Source organism: Trichomycterus rosablanca, chromosome 23, assembly GCF_030014385.1.
Source record: "Trichomycterus rosablanca isolate fTriRos1 chromosome 23, fTriRos1.hap1, whole genome shotgun sequence".
NCBI lineage: Eukaryota > Metazoa > Chordata > Actinopteri > Siluriformes > Trichomycteridae > Trichomycterus > Trichomycterus rosablanca.
Window position 1 is genome coordinate 18,693,478 of NC_086010.1, and position 18,967 is coordinate 18,712,444.

General features: G+C 44.6%; 2 protein-coding genes across 5 annotated transcripts in view; one reads left to right on the forward strand and one right to left on the reverse strand.

Moving 5' to 3' along the window:
- armc3 (armadillo repeat containing 3) overlaps window positions 1-18,967 on the forward strand; it is a 378,416-nt gene that overhangs the window by 265,357 nt on the left and 94,092 nt on the right. The window lies entirely within an intron of this gene.
- mllt10 (MLLT10 histone lysine methyltransferase DOT1L cofactor) overlaps window positions 677-18,967 on the reverse strand; it is a 45,705-nt gene continuing 27,414 nt past the window's right edge. For 3 of the 4 annotated variants that reach the window (XM_062985332.1, XM_062985331.1, XM_062985334.1), the window contains 10 exons: window positions 16,794-16,914; window positions 13,299-13,371; window positions 11,042-11,208; window positions 9,477-9,668; window positions 6,533-6,606; window positions 5,000-5,244; window positions 4,014-4,037; window positions 3,700-3,790; window positions 3,027-3,200; window positions 677-1,907 (listed from right to left, as the gene is read on the reverse strand). In XM_062985332.1, coding sequence (XP_062841402.1) covers window positions 1,860-1,907; window positions 3,027-3,200; window positions 3,700-3,790; window positions 4,014-4,037; window positions 5,000-5,244; window positions 6,533-6,606; window positions 9,477-9,668; window positions 11,042-11,208; window positions 13,299-13,371; window positions 16,794-16,914 — 1,209 coding nt within the window. In that variant the 3' untranslated portion in view covers window positions 677-1,859. The remainder of the gene's footprint in view (window positions 1,908-3,026; window positions 3,201-3,699; window positions 3,791-4,013; window positions 4,038-4,999; window positions 5,245-6,532; window positions 6,607-9,476; window positions 9,669-11,041; window positions 11,209-13,298; window positions 13,372-16,793; window positions 16,915-18,967) is intronic. The other variant, XM_062985333.1, reaches the window with a different exon arrangement.

Sequence of the window (18,967 nt, forward strand, 5' to 3'; positions counted from 1 at the left end):
AATCTCAAGGAATCGTACTTGGTATTATTGTAAAACCATTCCTATAATACCTGTACCAGTCCACTGGGAATTTCAGCTCTGAGGTGCGTTTTTTTAACGGCTGAATGGTCAAAAGCGCACGCGTAAAACAGTCACTGGATTTGATCTCACAACCTTGTGATCACTCGTATGCACTTTGATGCAAACATTTTTTTTGTATTTAAGAATGAAATTAGATTACGGACAGCAGAGCATAATTTTACATGAAATGTTTTTATTATTATTATTAAATCATTGGAAAATCTTCAGCGCTACAATCTCAGTGTTCAGCATCTCGGATCATTACGAAGCAGGACGTGTGTGTGTGTGTGTGTGTGTGTTTATTTATTCTTCTGTATTATTCTTAAATACAAACTTTGTTTTCGTAGGCAGGGCTGCCTAATTTCTATACAGACACGTAGAAATAGAAATATAAGTATAAAACGACATCAATCAACTGCAAAACTTAAAAAAAGAGGAAAGAAACACAGACCTGTACATAGAAAAAAATAAATTACCTTGCATCAATGTTCCTATGCTTAATTCATTCCACCTGAACACATCAGATGGGTGTAATAAATCCTTCACACAGAAACACATAGTTCATAAAATCAATAACCCCCCCCCCCCCCCCCAAAAAAAAAAAAAAAAAACCATCAAAGCTAAATTTCAACCTCTGAAACCCAAAAAACAACCAAAATAAGTTCATATTTACACTGAAATGGTTTTATGCTCCAACATGAGATGTTTTAATCAAAAAATCCTCACAAGATTCAAATGAAATGAGACATTTTGTACAGTAGTATAAAAAAGTGAGACTCGGGCACTGAAACATTATCTTGTGCCCGTTACAGAAGAAATGCAAATAAATAAACAAACATAAGCAATAGGAAGGTTCGGAAATCATCGACGCGGCACGATAACTGAAATGTAGGCGTGTGCCAATACTCGGTTGTACAATATATTGAAATGATACAATATCGTGATGATATTGTCTGTTCATGGAGTATCGGCGCACGCCCGTGTAAATCAGCCGGCGTCCTGAGCATCACAGTAACAGGCCTGCCGCCCGGGTGGCATCGCTCGTTATTCAGAGACTGAAATGTTTATTTCAGTTCTGGATAAGAGTCTCGAAATAGAAAAAGGAAGCGAGAGTGGCAGCGTCTCCAGTGTGTATCCTCGTCCTCGAGGGAATGGAGGGTGATGCCAGGCACTTGGGTAGGAGTCCTGGTATTCTTGTTAAGTATTGATTTCATCTTGGCTCAGAGAGGTAGGTGCTCGTTTTAGGGGTTCAGCAGGATCAGTGTGTCCCAGTTTTGGGCCTACGTGGAAATAAACAAAGGCCTTTGTGGTGGCGAGAGCATCAATTAGAAACTTAAAATGTTTTGCCCTCGTTATTAAACATATAAATCAGTTCTTATTTATTTTAAGAATGTGTCCAAGCCGTGTGTGGGCTTCTAGAGGTAACAGCGGTGTGCATCAGAAAAGAGGCTGGCGCATTTCAGTCTCCGGCCGAATTCGCTCGTCACCCCCCGCACAGCCCCCACCCCCCACAGTGATTCACACAAATGCATCGTGTTCAATAGTGTGTGTGTGTGTGTGTGTGTGTGTGTGCACGCCTCGGCCTCCGAAGTAGCCCTGTGGGACTCGAACGTGTACAGCAAGCGAAGTCATTTCAGTGCAATGTCAGGGTTTGAGCGATCCTTCAGCCGAGGTGTGTGTGTGTGTGTGTGTGTGAGTGTGTGTGCACGTGTGGGTTAGTTTGCTAGCTGCTCTGATGTTTGGCCCTGAGAGAGAATGTTTTTCCTCTTCTCCCGCTCCAGCAGCCACGCCCGGTTTCTTCAGGTGTTCTCCTGGCCTGAGATGGACACGGCATGGTCTCCCAGCCTCTACACACACACACACACACACACACACACACACACACACACACACACACACACACACACACACAGAGAGAGAAGAAAATGATAAGCATTTGCGACAGTCTGATTTAAGTCCATATCAGGTCGTTCTACTTGAGTTATTCTTGTGATTTTACATATTTAACCCTGGACTGAGTTTGCCAGCGAGATTTTGTGACCACTTTGAGCTTCTTGCAGTCTGTGTGTGTGATAAACTCAAACTGGCTTTAATCACAGTGCAAAATTTGGGTTATTCAACTACATTTCGCTAAATTTACACCAACAGTACCAACGTTTCCATGAACTACACACTAGTAACAAACGCAACTGGAACTCGAACCTTGGAAACTTGCGCTCATGGATGGCTATGAAATTTGGAGATTGCGAAATGCAATGCAAGAAAATAAAAAGCATAATTGTATTTACTTTGATGTTGTATTTTCATGCATTGCATTTCATGGCATTTTTAGGACCTTTTAGGGCATTTTTAGACAAATCAAGGCCTTTTTTAACATCAAGATAAACAAATTTATGAGTTTTTTAAGGATCCGTGGACACCCTGTCTATGTAAATGGTCGTATTACATTATTTATTAAACGTGTAGGAACATTTGGGTTTTGTAACTTCATGTTTGTTCAACACAGCAAAGAAAAAACGTCTGTAAGAATAAAATTTTATTGAATTCAATCGCAGCAGGTTCAGCGTAACACACATCAAAACTAAATAATTACTGTGCTTCAGTCACAAGAACTGCTAACAGGCTTAATAAATTAATCATATAAAGATAGTTATATACAATTTAGGGAAGGCCCTTTCCTGTTCCATGATGACTACAGAGCTTGCTTTGTGCACAAGACATGATCTCAGATGAACCGGAACACCGACTGATCAATCAGTGCCCAGTCATCTTTTGACTGAATGGGCACAAATTCCCACAGACATACTTCAAAGTCTTGTTAGAAGCCTTCTCTAGCTGATGAGATTACATAGTTTTTATGTAGAATGTCCGGCAAGCTCATGATCAGGTGTCCGAACACTTGTGGCCATATAGTGCACATACAAAAAAACGGATTCTCAAAAGCATGATGATGGAACATGACTGACCGCTGCTTTCTGACCGCCGTTGTCGGGGTGTAGAGCCAGGAAAGGGTTAGCAGTGATGGCACCCTGAGTGACAGGAAGCAGGTTGCTGATGGGCAGCTGGGAGGAAGAGAGCTGCTGCAGGTCGTGCTGCTGGTGCTGGTGCATCATCTGATAAAGCAACGCATGCTGCTGCTCCTGCGCATGGAAACCAGAGAGTTAAACAGAGTTCAGTAAGCTACAGCCAGCGTAAATGACGCACCGATTACTCAGCCTTACACACTGACCACTACTACACTTCTGATTTCTTATTACGGCTCAGAAATCTTGACCAGACGGGGTGCATTTATTCGAGAAATTGGCTCTTCCTCATAGTCTGGTTTCCCCCAAATCATCTGTGTCATTTCTGTCACCAATATTAACAAATCAGCATCATTTCTTAATCGTCTGGGCTGCAAAAGCACCCTTCAAACTGAACGACTTCGCTCTTGACGGTTCGGAATCTCAGTTAAAGTGTCCGAGTTCCCTGTGTAGTCCACTTCACAGAAAACTACTGGGGTGACTGGAACACACCCGTGGAACTTTGGAAGTTGAATAAAAAGTTAATTGGACCGTCCATCAGTGACGTTATTTGCAAGATCTGTTGGTATATAATGTGTGTACATGTGTGTGTGTGTGTGTGAGTTGTATATGTTACCGTTGTGGGCTGCTGAGAACCGATGAGCTGCTGCAGTTGCTGATGATGCAGGATAAGCTGCCGCTGCTGCTCGGTGAAAAGCTTCACCGCACTACAAACACACACACGTCCGTCAAACACACACAGAACATCCCATCATCCCACGCAAGCGTGGCGGGCTGCTCAAAAGCTAAACACACCCTGGGTTCAACACACTCGTGCTATCGGGAGCAAATAAATAAAGCTTAGACTGGAACTACAAGCGGAGCTTAATTTATTGAAAGTAGACTTTAGGCATGCACACACACACACACACACACACTCGCATTTCTCACCTGGTTTTCGCCGTGGTCACGCTGCTGCACTCAACAAGCAAAAGCCAGAATAAATAAACAAAAGGGGGGGGGGGGGGGGGGGGGGGGGGGAGAACAGAGCAAAGGTCAACATGCAGGCAGGTCTACAGAACTACAAGCACTTTCAAAGCGTCGTGCATGAGCTGGCACAAAACAGCCCCACTCTAGAGCTTTGGAATGAACCGGGACATCAACTCAAGAGTTTTGAGCCATTTAAATGCTGTCATCTTTTAATTGAATGGGCACAGATCCCCACAGACATACACAAAAGTCTTGTGAGAAGCCTGATCAGCTAAAAAAGACTGCATAGAGGTCATTCTATTTTAATAAGGTCTGTTTTTGAAACACAGGCGTCAGGCGTCTGAATACTTTTGGCAACGTGGTGTATGAAGTGCCAAAACATTAATGGTTAGTTAGAAGCCTTTAGTCTTTAACAGGCAGTAGAATAAAAAAGGAGACGCCCCAGAGATGAGGACGCTGCAGATTTTTCTTCCCACCAATCGACAGTATATGTATACCATGAGTCCTGAAAGGGAGGGGGTTCCATGTCTTTTTTTACCCCCCCCTCTCTTCTCCTTCAGGTGCTCCTGTGTGTATTTAGGGGTCGGCAGGGCAGATGATCCTTCCTGATGTGGCCCTCCTTATTTATCTGGGCTTGGGACCTGCGCCGAGAGTGCACCTCACACTGGCTCGGCTGCACATCGGCCAATCAGGTCTGTGTAGACGTCCCACCGGCTGATAGCGTCGCTGATTCAAACCCTGGATCTCAGAGGCAGTGGGCACCGACTGAATATTTGGCAAAGCTCCCTGTACAATCAGTAATCTATATAATTTATTACCCTTACATACAAATTAAAAGCATCTCACTATTTGAAGCTCATGCATCAGCTCTCATGCACACACAAAGCATCTCTTTATCGCCGCGGTAACAAAACGCCACCCGAAAAACGATGAGAGTGCAGACTGACCTGCTGCTCAGGCCAGCGGTGACGGGCAGGGACGTGGAGGTGACGGAGGAGGGGAGAGGAGCGGGGCTGGACGACTGAATCACGCCGTTCAGAGCACCCACGACGCCACTCATGGCCCCGTGGGCGCCCTGCAGCGCCCCCATCAGGCCGTTCACCTGCTGCTGGGGGGGGCTCTGAGCCACCGAGGGGGGGGTGGAGAGGGAGGAGGTGCTGCTAGCGCTGCTATTGCCACCAGTCAGGAGATCCTGTGGAAAAACAGAAGAAGAAAGAAGAAAGACACAGAGGGACGTTCGTGAAGGTTTTAATCTCGTCGCGTCGTTACAAACGTCTGCTCGGTGGCCGGACGCGCGTTATTAACTTTGAGGCGTTTCTTTACACCTCGGGGGAGCAGAGAAACGCCTGCGCGGTCATAACGCCGGTCCAGCCGCCGAGGATTATTGTATTTTACAAACCATAAGACACTTTCTCAGAAATTATTTAATTAATGATGTTAATCTGAGCATTTGCTGAGGTATTTACAGTGACCATGATTGGTACTTGATCTATTTCTTCATGATTGAACCTAGACGTACCCAGCATTCGGGTATTTACTGTAGTACCTTCAATTAATTTGGGGTTTTCATGGTTGGTTGGTTTGTTTACCTCCCAATGTGGTCATATCCAATTCCTGATTGTGAACCCACTGCTGCTTGCACAACCACACGCCTCGTGCAACAGTATTAGGTTCCCAAATAGAGCCGTATCACGTATGGAGAGACACACTAAGCTCTATGTGACCCCCCCTTTCCAATTCTTGGACATATCAGGCATATTGAGAGGACGCCTGCACAGGTCAGCGGCTCTGCTGAGATTAGAACTCGCCTACCTGTGGTTTTTACGGTAGTTTACTCATTTGTTAGGATATTTACATTAGGCAGGCGATCAGCGGTCTCTTATGCCTACCCACAACCTCTGAGACACGGGTTTGAATCTCAGCTGTGCTGTCGGCCAATTGAGCAACTACACAGACGTGACTGGCTATGTCTGAGGGGGCAGAGATGGCCAAATTGGAGCAACAAATTGCTCCTTCTATGCTCTATTACTTCTATTATCATTTCTATTAATTGATACCACAGCAGTTATGAAAATAGCAAATCCCATATAGCAGCTTTAGGGTAAAAATGTACACCTAGCAGTATGTACATGATGTGTCTTATAGTGGAGAAAATACGGCACTGCTACGGTCAAGCAAAAGAAAGAAAGATTTGGCAAGTTCCCCCCCCAAATAAACATTCCTTTAAATACTGGAAAGCAAGAGTTCATAACACAACACAGGCAGCAGATTCATCTGGAGGTTTTGTACCAGTTACCGATTAGCATTACACCACTGCCAGCCCCAAATGAAAGAAAAACCCAAAGAACAATTGAACGTGAGATTTTATGAAAGGTTTCTATAGGTAACGGGAACCGGACTCGGCTAAAGAGGCCGTCGGTCCTGGCAGACCCGATTCTGATTCTGATTCTGATGTGCAGAGCAGGAGGAGAGCGAGTTACCTGAGCGGCCAAATGTTGAGAGGAGTCTGTTAAAACACTGCTGCCTAGCTGAATGCTCTTGCTGTTCAGCATGTCTGGGGGAGAGAAAGATCGGGCAACTTGACATGAGTGACGAGCAGATGAATGGAGCTGAAGCAGGGAGGGAGGACAGAAGCACCAGCAGTGCAGGAGGAGTGTGGGAGTGTGTGTGTGTGTGTGTGTGTGTGCGGTTCGCATGCCGGTGCAGGCGTTGATTATTGTGCAGGTTGTGTGTGTGTGTGTGTGTGTGTGTGTGTGTGTGTGTGTGTGTGTGTGTGTAGATTATAGAGAACTGTACGTGGCTGGACGGCAGAGAGGAGGACGAGCTTTTCCTAACAAAGCCTGAATATATAAAGCTCTAAAGTATTGGGTCACATGACCATGAGATTGTCGGACATCCCATATGATATCACCCACTCTTCTGGGAAGCAGTTCTATAGGACTCCCTTCTATATGGGAGTGTGTCTGTGGGAACCTGTGCCCATTCAGTCCATAGATTAGGTCTGGAATAGAGGCACTGATTAACAGATGTGGAGGAAACAACTACAGTCAATCATTAGGAAAGGGTGTCCACATACTTTTGGCCATGTAGTGTGTATGCATAAAGCTGATTTTATAATATATAAACCTATGATTTTATGATATATAAATCTATGATTTAATGATGTATAAATCTACAATTATATGATATAAATCTATGATTTTATTATATATTAATTAGGGCTGTCAAACGATTAAAATTTTTAATCGCGATTAATCTCAGAATTTCATATAGTTAATCGCGATTAATCGCATTAAAAAAAATCTGTGTAAATGTTATAGAACACAAGGATTTTTAAGTGAAATGTTACAATTAAAATGGTGAACACATTTTATGCTAAATGTACTTATGTTAAAAACTGCTGGGACAAGAGAAAACTGTAAGGGAGTTTATTCACTCACATACTAGGCAGTAAATGTCAGATTGTAGGTTAGAATTTCTCCATCAGCAAACATTGTAGATCAGCGGTGCTTTAGGTGGGATAAGGCGTAGTTATTGTATCAGACTTGTCTGTGGTTGTATCGTGACAATGGTTTGATGGACGTTTCTACACGAAGTGAGTGTGTTTTGACCCTTTGGGGCTTCCATAGTTCATGAACTAACGTGCTCGACTCAGCTTTCCGGTATTCGGTACAGAAGAAGAAGTTAATTAAGTGTAATAAAGTGTTCTGCTCCCGACAACTTGTGAATATAGCGTGTATTTATTTCTTTATAAGTGCATCACTACCACGATCGGTTACATTATGTTAACAAACCGCAAATGAAAAACGGTGGCAAGTCCGACATTAAAACGTTTGTTCTACCAGTCAAGTGTCAACATGAACTAGAATTTGCGTTAATGGCACTCATTTTTTTAATCGCGTTAAATTGAGGTCGCGTTAATGCGTTATTATCGCGTTAACTTCGACAGCCCTAATATTAATCCTTGATGTTATGATATGTAACTCTATGATGTTATGATATATAACTATGTTATGATATATAAATCTAAGATTTTATGATATATAAATCCATGATGTTATGATATATAAATATATGATTTAATGACATATAAATCTACAACTATATGATATAAATCTATGATTGTATGATTTATAAATCTATGATTATTATATATAAATCCATGATGTTATGATATATAAATCTATGATTGTATGATATATAAATCTATGATTATTATATATAAATCCATGATGTTATGATATATAAATCTATGATTGTATGACTTATATAAATCTATAATTTTATGATATATAAATCTAAGATTTTATGATATATAAATCCATGATGTTATGATATATAAATCTATGATTGTATGACTTATATAAATCTATAATTTTATGATATATAATCTATGATTTTATGATATATAATCTATGATGTTATGATATATAAATCTATGATTTTATGACATAAATCTATGATTTTATGATATATAACTATGATGTTATGATATATAAATCTATGATGTTATGATATATACATCTATGATTGTATGACTTATATAAATCTATAATTTTATGATATATAAATCTATGATTTTATAATATATAAATCTATGATTTTATGATATATAAATCTATGATTTTATGATATATAACTCTATGATGTTATGATATATAAATCTATTATTGTATGACTTACATAAATCTATAATTTTATGATATATAAATCTATGATTTTATGATATATAAATCTATGATTTTAGGATATATAACTATGATTTTGCAAAGAATATGTCTTATTTATTTTAAAAGCATTTAACTGCACTTTTGCCTCTCATCTCATCTGATTTACCTCCTGATTTAGTCACTTCCAATTCCTGAACGTAAATCACTGCACTTCTTATCTCCCCCAGCTCGTGGGGACACTCGGACCAGTACCCACGTTCGACCTTCCGTCTCTTAAACACGGTCGACTGTGTGTAAGTGGACGCCCGGTCCGGTCGGCAGCTCTGCTGAGCATCGAACCCACAAGTTTGAACACTCTGCTGTGGACCATGCCAGTCTGCCAAAGCTTCTCCCTAAGGGCGCTTGGGTGGCAATCGGGGCTCCACGCAATTTGTGCATCCACGTAGGAAAGGAAAGACGTCTGACTGATGCATCACAACCCCAAAATCATCCGAAAACAGAGGGGCAGGGAGGAGGGGCACAATCCTACGATTCCAATATCCTCAGCACGGCAAAATATTTAGGCTATAACCTATAACTTAGCGACGTGTGCGCTATTTCACCTCCTCTCTGCAACCAGGCGGCACACGTTCACCGAGACCCGTGTGTGTTCGTGCGGTCTGGTGCGGTTAAAAAGGAAATAGAGCTCTGTAGTGTGTGTGTGTGTGTGTGTGTGTGTGTGTGTAAGCGACTCAGACATGTGTGCGTGTCTAACCTGTGTGTGTGTTGCTGTTGTAGAGCGGAGAGGAGGCCGAGCTGGTCGTGTTGTTGGCGTGTGTGAACGGCACCGAGAGCTGGGCGCTGAGCAGCTGCAGTCGCTCCTTCTTCATGGTCAGGGTCCGGATCTGCTCCTCCAGACGCCGGTTCTCCATCTGCAGCTGGTACAGGGATCTCAGCAGGGCTAACACTGCGCACACACACACACACACACACCCGATTTAGTCATTTCCAATTCCCAATAGTAAATCACTATGCTTCTCATCTCCCAGTTCCCAGATTTGACCTTCCGTCTATCAAACACGGTCGACTGTGTTTAACTTATGAACGATCTGTCCAATATATTCCACACGGTTTTACAGACACGCTACTTAAATAACGTCTAGCCCCGGTCCACCTGAGCTGAACCCCACTGCAGCACAAACCCAAACTTCCCCTTCCTGCTGGTTTAGGAGCAGTTAGATTTACGTTAAACCGCATTAGAGGAACCACAGAACTAGCTTTTAGATTAGCAGAGCCCCTACACACGCGGCCACTTCCTGTCGAGGCCATGTTGAGCATTTCCTCTCGCACATTAGTAACAGCCGCTACGGCGTCAGTACGACCTAAAGCTGTAAAGTATACCGCTGAATAGAATAGAATAATGAATTATACCAGCTTGTTCGAAAGCTGGGGTCAGAGCGCAGGGTCAGACGTTGTACGGCACCCCTGGAGCAGACAGGGTTAAAGGCCTTGCTCAAGGGCCCAACAGTGGCTGCATTACAGAGCCGGAGTGTTAAAAATCGAAGTAAATAAATCTAATAAAGCTTAAAAATAATCCTGCTGCCGACTTCTGATCCATTTTAATCCACTCACGACCGGACAGGCAGGTACAGATTACCCATGATTCATGGACGAGCATTTGTCTTAGGACTGTGTGAGGAAACCCTGGGAATCGAACCCAGGACCTCCTCGCTACCCACAGAGTCACTGTGCCTCCAAAATCCTGATGATCAACCAGGCTTGTAATTACTGAGGCAAAATGTCATTAATTCATTAATCTGGTAGCGGAAGGTGGCCTGAATGAGAAGCAAACCGAGCAAAGATGTAATTACACATCTCTAACTGGTGTGTGTGTGTGTGTGTGTGGTTTGTTTGACTGACAACCGGTTTAACATAAATAATTATACATATTTTATGGAATACAGACGCGCGCCGTCATTCATGCCTCCGAAACACAAGACGCACTCACAAGCCGGAAAGTCAACACAGGACAAACGAGCAGCGGAGATGAAAAGGCACGAGGTTGTTTATCTGATGCGTCGAGGAAATGATCGCGTCTTTAAAAATCTCACGAACGCTCTAATCAAATTAACGACTGAAGCTGAAGACGGAAGTTTGCTTCCGAAAAAAAATACGAATAAAACAAAACACCCTCCGCACTCACATCTGGTAACGAACAAGCGCCCTAATCAAGCGGTATTGTGCTGTTAAAATAGAAACATCAACGTAAACCAACCCCGAGAACCCGAGTGTGTGTGTGCGTGCATACGTGTGTGTGTGTGTGTGTGTGTGTGCGCTCACCGTCCCCCTGCGGTCCCTGCTGCAGAAGGAACTGCTGGCCTTCGTTCCACTGCCTCTCCAGCAGCTGCTCGATGCTGGTGGCCGCCGGCGGAAGCGACTCCGCACCCAACCCGGGCACCAAAGGTCCCGACGGGTCATATCGGATGTGAAGTCCACTTAGCGGGGAGCTGCGAGAGAGCAGAGCATCACACAAGACCGTTAAAGCAAAACGTCCTCCTACGCTCCTGAGAAGAGGGCGTGTCTAAATCCTTCGATCATTTAAAATGCTCCTACTGAGGCGCCTTGATTCTGAGTGATGATCTGACCGACCGACGAGGGAGCGTCCGACGCCTCCTCAGCGCTGAGGGCAATCCCAGCATTCAGCGCGGCACGACTTCCCTCACAAAGACGACAAACATGGCGGACGAATAAACGCGGAGCAACCAACGGAGTTCCTTTCAAATGTCAATAAATTCTCATTGATGTTTAATCTGTATAAAGGTGTAATGATACGAGTGTCGTTCATCTGTAAATTGGGGCGTCAGGGAGAGTAGTAGTGCGTCTAAATAATCTGATTATGAGCTCCAGGTCTTATTAGAATCCTCTCTACTGAGGGAGCTGATCAGGTAGGTAGTAGGGAGCAGGGCGGGTCACATAGAGCTTAGCACGTCTCTCCACGCGCGATACGGCTCTGTGTGGGAACCCAGCATGGTCAGGTGATGAGAAGCGGCCGCAGACTGATCAGATCTGGGGTTGTCAGAGCGGGAGTAGGTTCACAATCGGGAATTGGACATATTAGAGCTGGTAATCGATGGAAGGGGTGTAGGAAACAGACAGGATGTGCATCCATGCTGGAGCAGGACGTGGATTCATCTTTAGAGACGGCACTAAACACACAGCTCTAATTAAAAGAATACACACGAGGGAAAGCGTGTGTGTGTGTGTGTGTGTGTGTGCGGTTCTTCTGGCAGTGCCGTAAATCTCAGCGCGCCCTTGTTTGGACAGACAGCCTTCTGTGTTGTTATGAATGCGCCGCTCCATCAGGGGCATCCCCGAGCGTGTGAGCGCATCTCCGGGGTAATTAGGAAAAAAACAGACAGGTGCCGCACGCCCGTAAATCTCCGCTAAGAGCGGGCGCGGTGCCAACGAGCCACTGAGCTCGCCATGGAACCGAGGTGGGAAGAATGGCATGGTTTAAGCACTTGTGCTGACCGGCAAATCATGCACGTCTACGTATTTTAGAACTACCGATAGAATTAAAATAATAATAATAATAATAAGCCAGACATACAGGATAAAAGGGGTGAGAAATACTGCAGTTTCATTACAAAACATGAATGTTTGCTATTCAAACCACTGAGTTAATGTTACTGTAACTGATAAAGAACAATACGAAATAGTTAACAGCGTAATCCTGACGTACTGTAGTATGAATAATAGTCACGTGATCAATTACATTGCCGATCAAATAACGAGTGAAATGTAATTAACTGTGACATAATGTCATATTATATACATTACAGATTGTATATACATTTAATATGCGAAAGCTTCACGTCCAATCCTCTAGGACAAAAAGCTGAGGGCCAACAGCCAGGTAAAAGCTCGCTCGATTCTCGACGGGGACGAATCGTGTCGGGTGTGGGTGCGTTTCTCACCCCGCCGGGTTTTTCTAGGGGGAGAAGAAGGTAATAAAACAAGATCATGTCAGATGAGCGGCGCTGTTCTGTATTTCTGAGCTACACCGACTACGGATCTAATCTTCCTGATTAGATGATTAGATGATGGTTCTCTTACTGCTATAATACTCTAATATAGCCGAATTCTACACGTTCCTCTTTAATTTGACACTTTCAGTCGGGGAGAAGTGTGCTGACCCGCACACCGACGCACCGCGGGTACGAAAACACCCCCAACATGGGTACATTTGATTCTCTAGCTCAGGTTAAAGCTTGTGTAGCATTACACAGTTTATTATTTATGTTTATGTAGCCGTAACGCTTCGTGAGCTTACCTGACGTCCGAACATCTCTAATAAATCCGAACATCTCCGCCGGTTTACATCCATATAGATCGTTTCACTCAGAGACACCAAAACAAAAAGAAAACACAACCCGGCGAGGTCGATCGGCACCCTGACGCCAACAGGGACCCGGCGGAGGACCCGGCGGCCGGAGGAAAGAGCCCGAGACGGACGGCGCGAGAGAAGGGGGAAGGAAACGAGGGCAGAGGAGATTACAGACTCCCCCTCCAGCTGTGGAATGTAAATAGGGCTTACCGTGGGGAGAGGTTCGCCTTCGGTGGGGTTCCTCTTCTGGAGAAAGCCAGAGTCCCATCCCCCAGCTCCTGATCTGAAAGATAAATAGAGCGCCATCGATAAGCAGCTCAGGGGGAAAACGGGGAGACGAGGAAGCGGAAGGTCGTCCACGATCCCCTAGCATCAGCACTCCCTCATGCAAATCCATCTTCCGCATCAGTGTTGTCTCTGGCAGCTTGGTCTGCACACTGAGTGTCACCTAAACGCCTCTCCGGCTACTTCACCCCCTATTCTCTCTCACTCGCTCTCTCTCTCTCCTTTCTAGCCGAATTCCCTCTCGTTCGCTCTCTCTCCCTAATTCTAATTCTCTCTCGCCCCCGCGCCCCACCCCCTCTGCTGCCCCCCAGGCCCCACGCCAGACCCCGCTTTTCATTTTCACTAGTGAAAGTAATGAATCACACATGTGCTTAAGCCCGGCGTTACCCCCCCTCCACGTTTAACGTCTCCCCATCCCCCCTCAGAGTCTCCGACCCCCCCCCCCCTCCTCCGCCCTCCTTCCTTTTTCAGTTTAACACTTTCCAGACCAGCAGCTCGAGTGCCCGTCCCCGTCCCCCTCCTGTCATTTTATTTTTTTTGAAGGGGGTAAGGGGGAGCTGGTTCATCGAATCAGGACCAGCGCAGCGACATCAGGGAACATTTCACTGAACGCTGCAGGTCAGAGCATCACACGGAGCGCTGACGGACGAGGTTAAATCCGTCCTGTTCACGCCGAAATGATTCACGTCAAATATTCACTAGAATTTAAACAATATTTATATTCATATAAAACAAACAGCAGAAGGAGCAGAAACAGGAGATTTTTTGAGAAAAGCCGACTTCATTTCACAGGAAGCACGTGGAGGCTTCACGCCAGCTTCATTTATCTCAGATTTACCCACAAATTTTGGAACCCTGGAATGTGCGAGTCAATAAAAACAAAAATGCAGAAAGTTGCACTTCGGATCTTTTTGTTTCGTTTTTTTAGGTCGACCCTGGAGAAGAAGTGACGATTATTTCTCTGTCTGCATCCCATCACTGATATAAAGTGATATAATAATATTATTCACGACACCTAAACATTTTAAGCTGCACTGCTATAAAAGTAAACAACCCAAATACACGTGGGGTTTAGGAAAGTAAAAGTTAAAATAATTTGATATTTTTTATTTTGATTCCAAATGACATTTTAATAAATAATCAGCAAGGCAAATAAATCACAAATATTAATAAATAAGAAATAAAATAATAAACCGAGTAAAACTAACAAAACCACAGCAATTAAAACAAAAAACAAAAGCACTAATTTTTATATTTGAACTATATATCTATAAATATACCAATAAAATAATAAATAGTCATAAATACGAAGCTGCTCTGGTGGAACGTTTGACTTTACTGGGTGCAGCTGAAGGAAAATGTCACGTGACCTTTAAGTCTAAACCCAACAGATTAATTCTAATAAAATCGCTAAATAAATGTTTATATTAGATTTTATTTTTCTTATAAATGTAATAAGCCAAAACTGAAGTATCTATAAATTAAAATATAAATTAGACTCGCCGTGTTTAGCGGACGCTTTAATCCAAAGGATCATTAAGAGCCTTGCTCAGGAGGACAGTGCCAACCAGCGACCGTCTGACCGACTAGTCCAGCACCTTAACCACTGAGCAAAATACATGCACAAAATGCACATAAATAAAAAAAAAACTAATATATTTAAGAACTGAATAAAATACAAACCAAATAAAAAAACTAAAGTTCAATTTAAAAGGTTCATTTCAGTTTTAGTGAATCAGCACCATCTTAAATCCCACCAATCCATCGTTTACCTTCAGCTTAAGTTTTATCCCTCCAAAACTACTAATCACAACTGTATAAAATAAAATTAATTAATTTATAAGCTTAATTAAGGTTTTATTGAATCAGTGTACAACCTTAAAGCCATGTGAGGTTCTTAATCACAACTATATTTATATATAAAAGTCTTTAAGAAACAAAACCACCCAAAACAAAATAGGAGTAAAAACATAAGAGAAATAATAAGAATTTTAATATTAATTAATATTATTTTTGTTGGTCCTCGTGTCTAAGTGACACTTGTTCGACTCTGACGAGTTAAATAAAGTCCGGTGGGTAAATTTATGATGTTTATTATTTTTTTTATAAACTTGTTTTGTCTGTGTTTTACCCACTCTTGTTTCTGGTCTCCTCTCAGCTGGACGACCTGCTGACCTCGCCTTTAAGAGGACGCCACGACTGATCCATTATTCGTCAAAGGCCACTTGGTTCCCTCACCCCTCCTCCCTCGCGTTCCACCCTCACAGGTCTCTGTACTGAGCATGTGTGGGCTGGGCTGGGGACTGTGGGACCGGCGTGGCACGGCGCTGTGCGGTGAGGTGAGGTGAGGTGAGGGATCTCCCCACTGTGTCATTTCCACGCTCACTGGTCAGATGAATGAAACGTCCGAGCGCTCGCACGCTTCATTTAACAGCTATGCAGGACTCGCTCCTCGCTCGGCCCACGGACTCCCCGTCCGCCTCCCCGCGCATCCCGATCTTCACAGTACCGGGGAGTTTCGGTCTCTCGGCCGAGCACATTCCAGCGGAACGGAGGAGCGAGGAGAGGCCAGGTTTTAGACGTGACCTCTGGGGGGGGAGGTTAACGGCATCGGAAGCTCAGACCGGACGGTCCACATGTGCGCAGATGTGGCGAATACGCTCAAGGAATGATGGAAAACAGACACGCGCGTGGACGTGGAGACGTCGTACGAGGAAAAGAGACGTCCAGGCAGATGAATAACGTTTACACAGACGCTGATGATGAGCGCTCGGTTTGGGCTTCGTTAGTCTGATAAAAACCTTTGACTGAACCAACACAGATGCACTACATGGCCAAAAGTATATGGACACCTGACCGTGAGCTTGTCTGACATTACACCTCAAAAACAAATTAAATCTATCGTATATTGTATTTAATCTTTTCTGCGACTTTAAGGTATGTCTGTGGGAATTTGTGCCCAGCGTTTGCATGGCTGGGCACTGACTGATCAGTCGATGTTCCGGTCTATTATATATTTATATTTATTTCAGTATTTAGTGGGCACCTTTATCCAAAGTGACTTACAGTACTGTGACAGTATACAGTCTAAGCAATTGAGGGTTAAGGGCCTTGCTCAAGGACCAAACAGTGGCAACCTGGCAGTGGTGAGCTTCAACCAGCGACCTTTCGATTACCAGTCCGTGCTCATGCTGGAACAGGAAAGGACCTTCCCTAAACTGTTACTGCAAACTCGGAAGCACGTGATTACCTTAATATGCGTGAATTCAATAATTACTGGACTAGTAATCATAAGGTTGCTGGTTCGAGTCCCACCACTGCAAGGTTGTCGCTGTTGAAAACGTGTCTGCTAAACGCTCCATCCTGGTCAGGGTTGCGGTGGGTGTACACGTGTGTGTGTGTGTGTGTGGGAATCCTCACCTGCCGGCGAGTTCTCGGACTGGGCGATGAGGGCGGCCATGGCGGAGTTGGGGTTGAGCCTGTTGCCGAACATGTGGGGCGGGGCCAGGTTCAGGGTTCCTGCTAATGAGCCGGACTGCAGCTGCAAGAGAAACACATTCAAATTTATTCAAAGGGCCGCAGTCAAACAAGCCGAATATAAATCGCGTTCGGAGTGAGCGCGTGTGTGTGTGTGTGTGTGTGTGTGTGTGTATGGGGGGGGTTAATAAAGCACCACGCCAGCTGTACTTCTTGTGACTGCAGACGACAGCAGCCCCGTACGCCATGTGTTCTAACACTAATTATTTAATCCAATTAAACCATTTCCCTAATAAGAGCTCTGAAAAAAGAAAAAGGAGGGAAGGAGGGATGAAGGGGGGGGGGGGGCAGCGAACGCCTGACAAAACGGCAGAGCTAATTACAATAAGACTCGGTGTTTATCACAATATAAAAACACACACGTGCTTTAATAAAACTACATTTGTCGCACGTTTCTCAAACACAGAAATTCAGGCGGCATTCCTTAAATTTTGCTTTTATTTAGGTTTTATTTCTGCATTTTCTCCGTTTTTCAGTTTGTCTTCCGCTGCTGTGGCCTTTATTTTTCATTATATTTTATGCATTTTCTCCCATTTTATCTTAGTCAGTTTGTCTTCCGCTGCTGGGGGATCCCGAGGTGGGTATATCCACCCATGCACTCTGCACAGGCGCCTCTATCCGCCAGTCAGGGGTCCTTACACAGCGTTTGAAGACCCCGCCCACGTATTCCGGTCATCCCTCGCTCCAGGCACCGCCAATCATGCCCGCTAGATGGCGCCCGGCCGACCGATAGCCCCGGGGTGCCCTGTTGTTGATGTTTTGATCAGGGTGACACTAAGTGATCGGGCTTGGCACTAATATTTCAACCAAACCACCCGCAACAACAATATCCCACCTCCTTATGTCAGGCGGGCGGAGCCGACACTCAGCTCTCGTTCATTACGAGGCCGATCTGGCACGTTCCAAGCAGGACCCCTTGTTTTCGCCCTACGATCTGCTAACCAGGGTCCTTGCACAGTGTTTAAAGATCCGGTAGTTTCCCCACCCAGCAGACACGGTGGCCGATTAGTGTCTGATGCAGGCACTGCCAATTGCGCCCGCTAGATGGCGCCCAGCCGACCGACGGCCCCGGGGTGCCCTGTTGTTGATGTTTTGATCAGGGTGACACTAAGTGAGCTGGCTTGGCGATGATATTTCGACCAAACCACGCACAACAACAACTTCGCACCTTTTTATGTCGAGCGGGCGGAGCCGACCCTTAGCTCTCGTTCATTATGAGGCCGATGCTTTTGCGCTCACACTGATATTTAAGGTCAGATCACCTCAGTCCCACCTTTCACCTGCACTCCGGTCTTTCTGCTTGGGGTCTGTTTAGACACTGTTTTCCCAAAGCAGCGGAGATCCATCCATCCTTCACAGATCAGAATGATACAAGTGTGTGTGTGTGTGTGCTATTTTTATTTGAGCCCGATCGCGGCTTTTAAAAGCTTCTCTAATAACTCGCTAATCCATCAACATCCTTCCTGAAAGGCTTCAAACGACACGGCGGAGCGGAGTCGCCCTTTTGTTCGCTTTCCCACGGCGGCGGCGTTTGCAGGATTTCCTCCGGCGACCCGTTACACATTTTTCTTTCCCCTGACAGAGAGGAGCGATACAATGCCGAGGCCCGACCCCCCGCGGGGCGTCTCGTTCAGATCAGGGGAAACTAAAGGGGTGCGAATAGTTATAATAATAAAAAAAAGGTCATTTTTATTCCAGCCTGTCGGATTCCATCAGGACGGAACGCCGTGTCTGTAAAATACCTGGTCATTTTCACCATTATTTTCATTCCTGGTTGGTTAAAGGTGATCGTGGTGAGTCCGTGCACGCCTTCAACCACTAGATTACGAGTCTGTGCGAAAACCTATCGACCCGTCCTGCTCCCCACTACCTACCTGATCATCTGCCTCAGTAGAGAGGATTCTAATAAGACCTGGAGCTCATAATCAGATTATTGAGACGCTCTACTTTTACGTCACCGTACGTTACGTTATGACCCTAACATGATGAGTGCCGCCCTGTAACGGGCCCGATTCCACCTTAAACCTGCCCGATTTAAAAACGTGGTGCCGGGAACC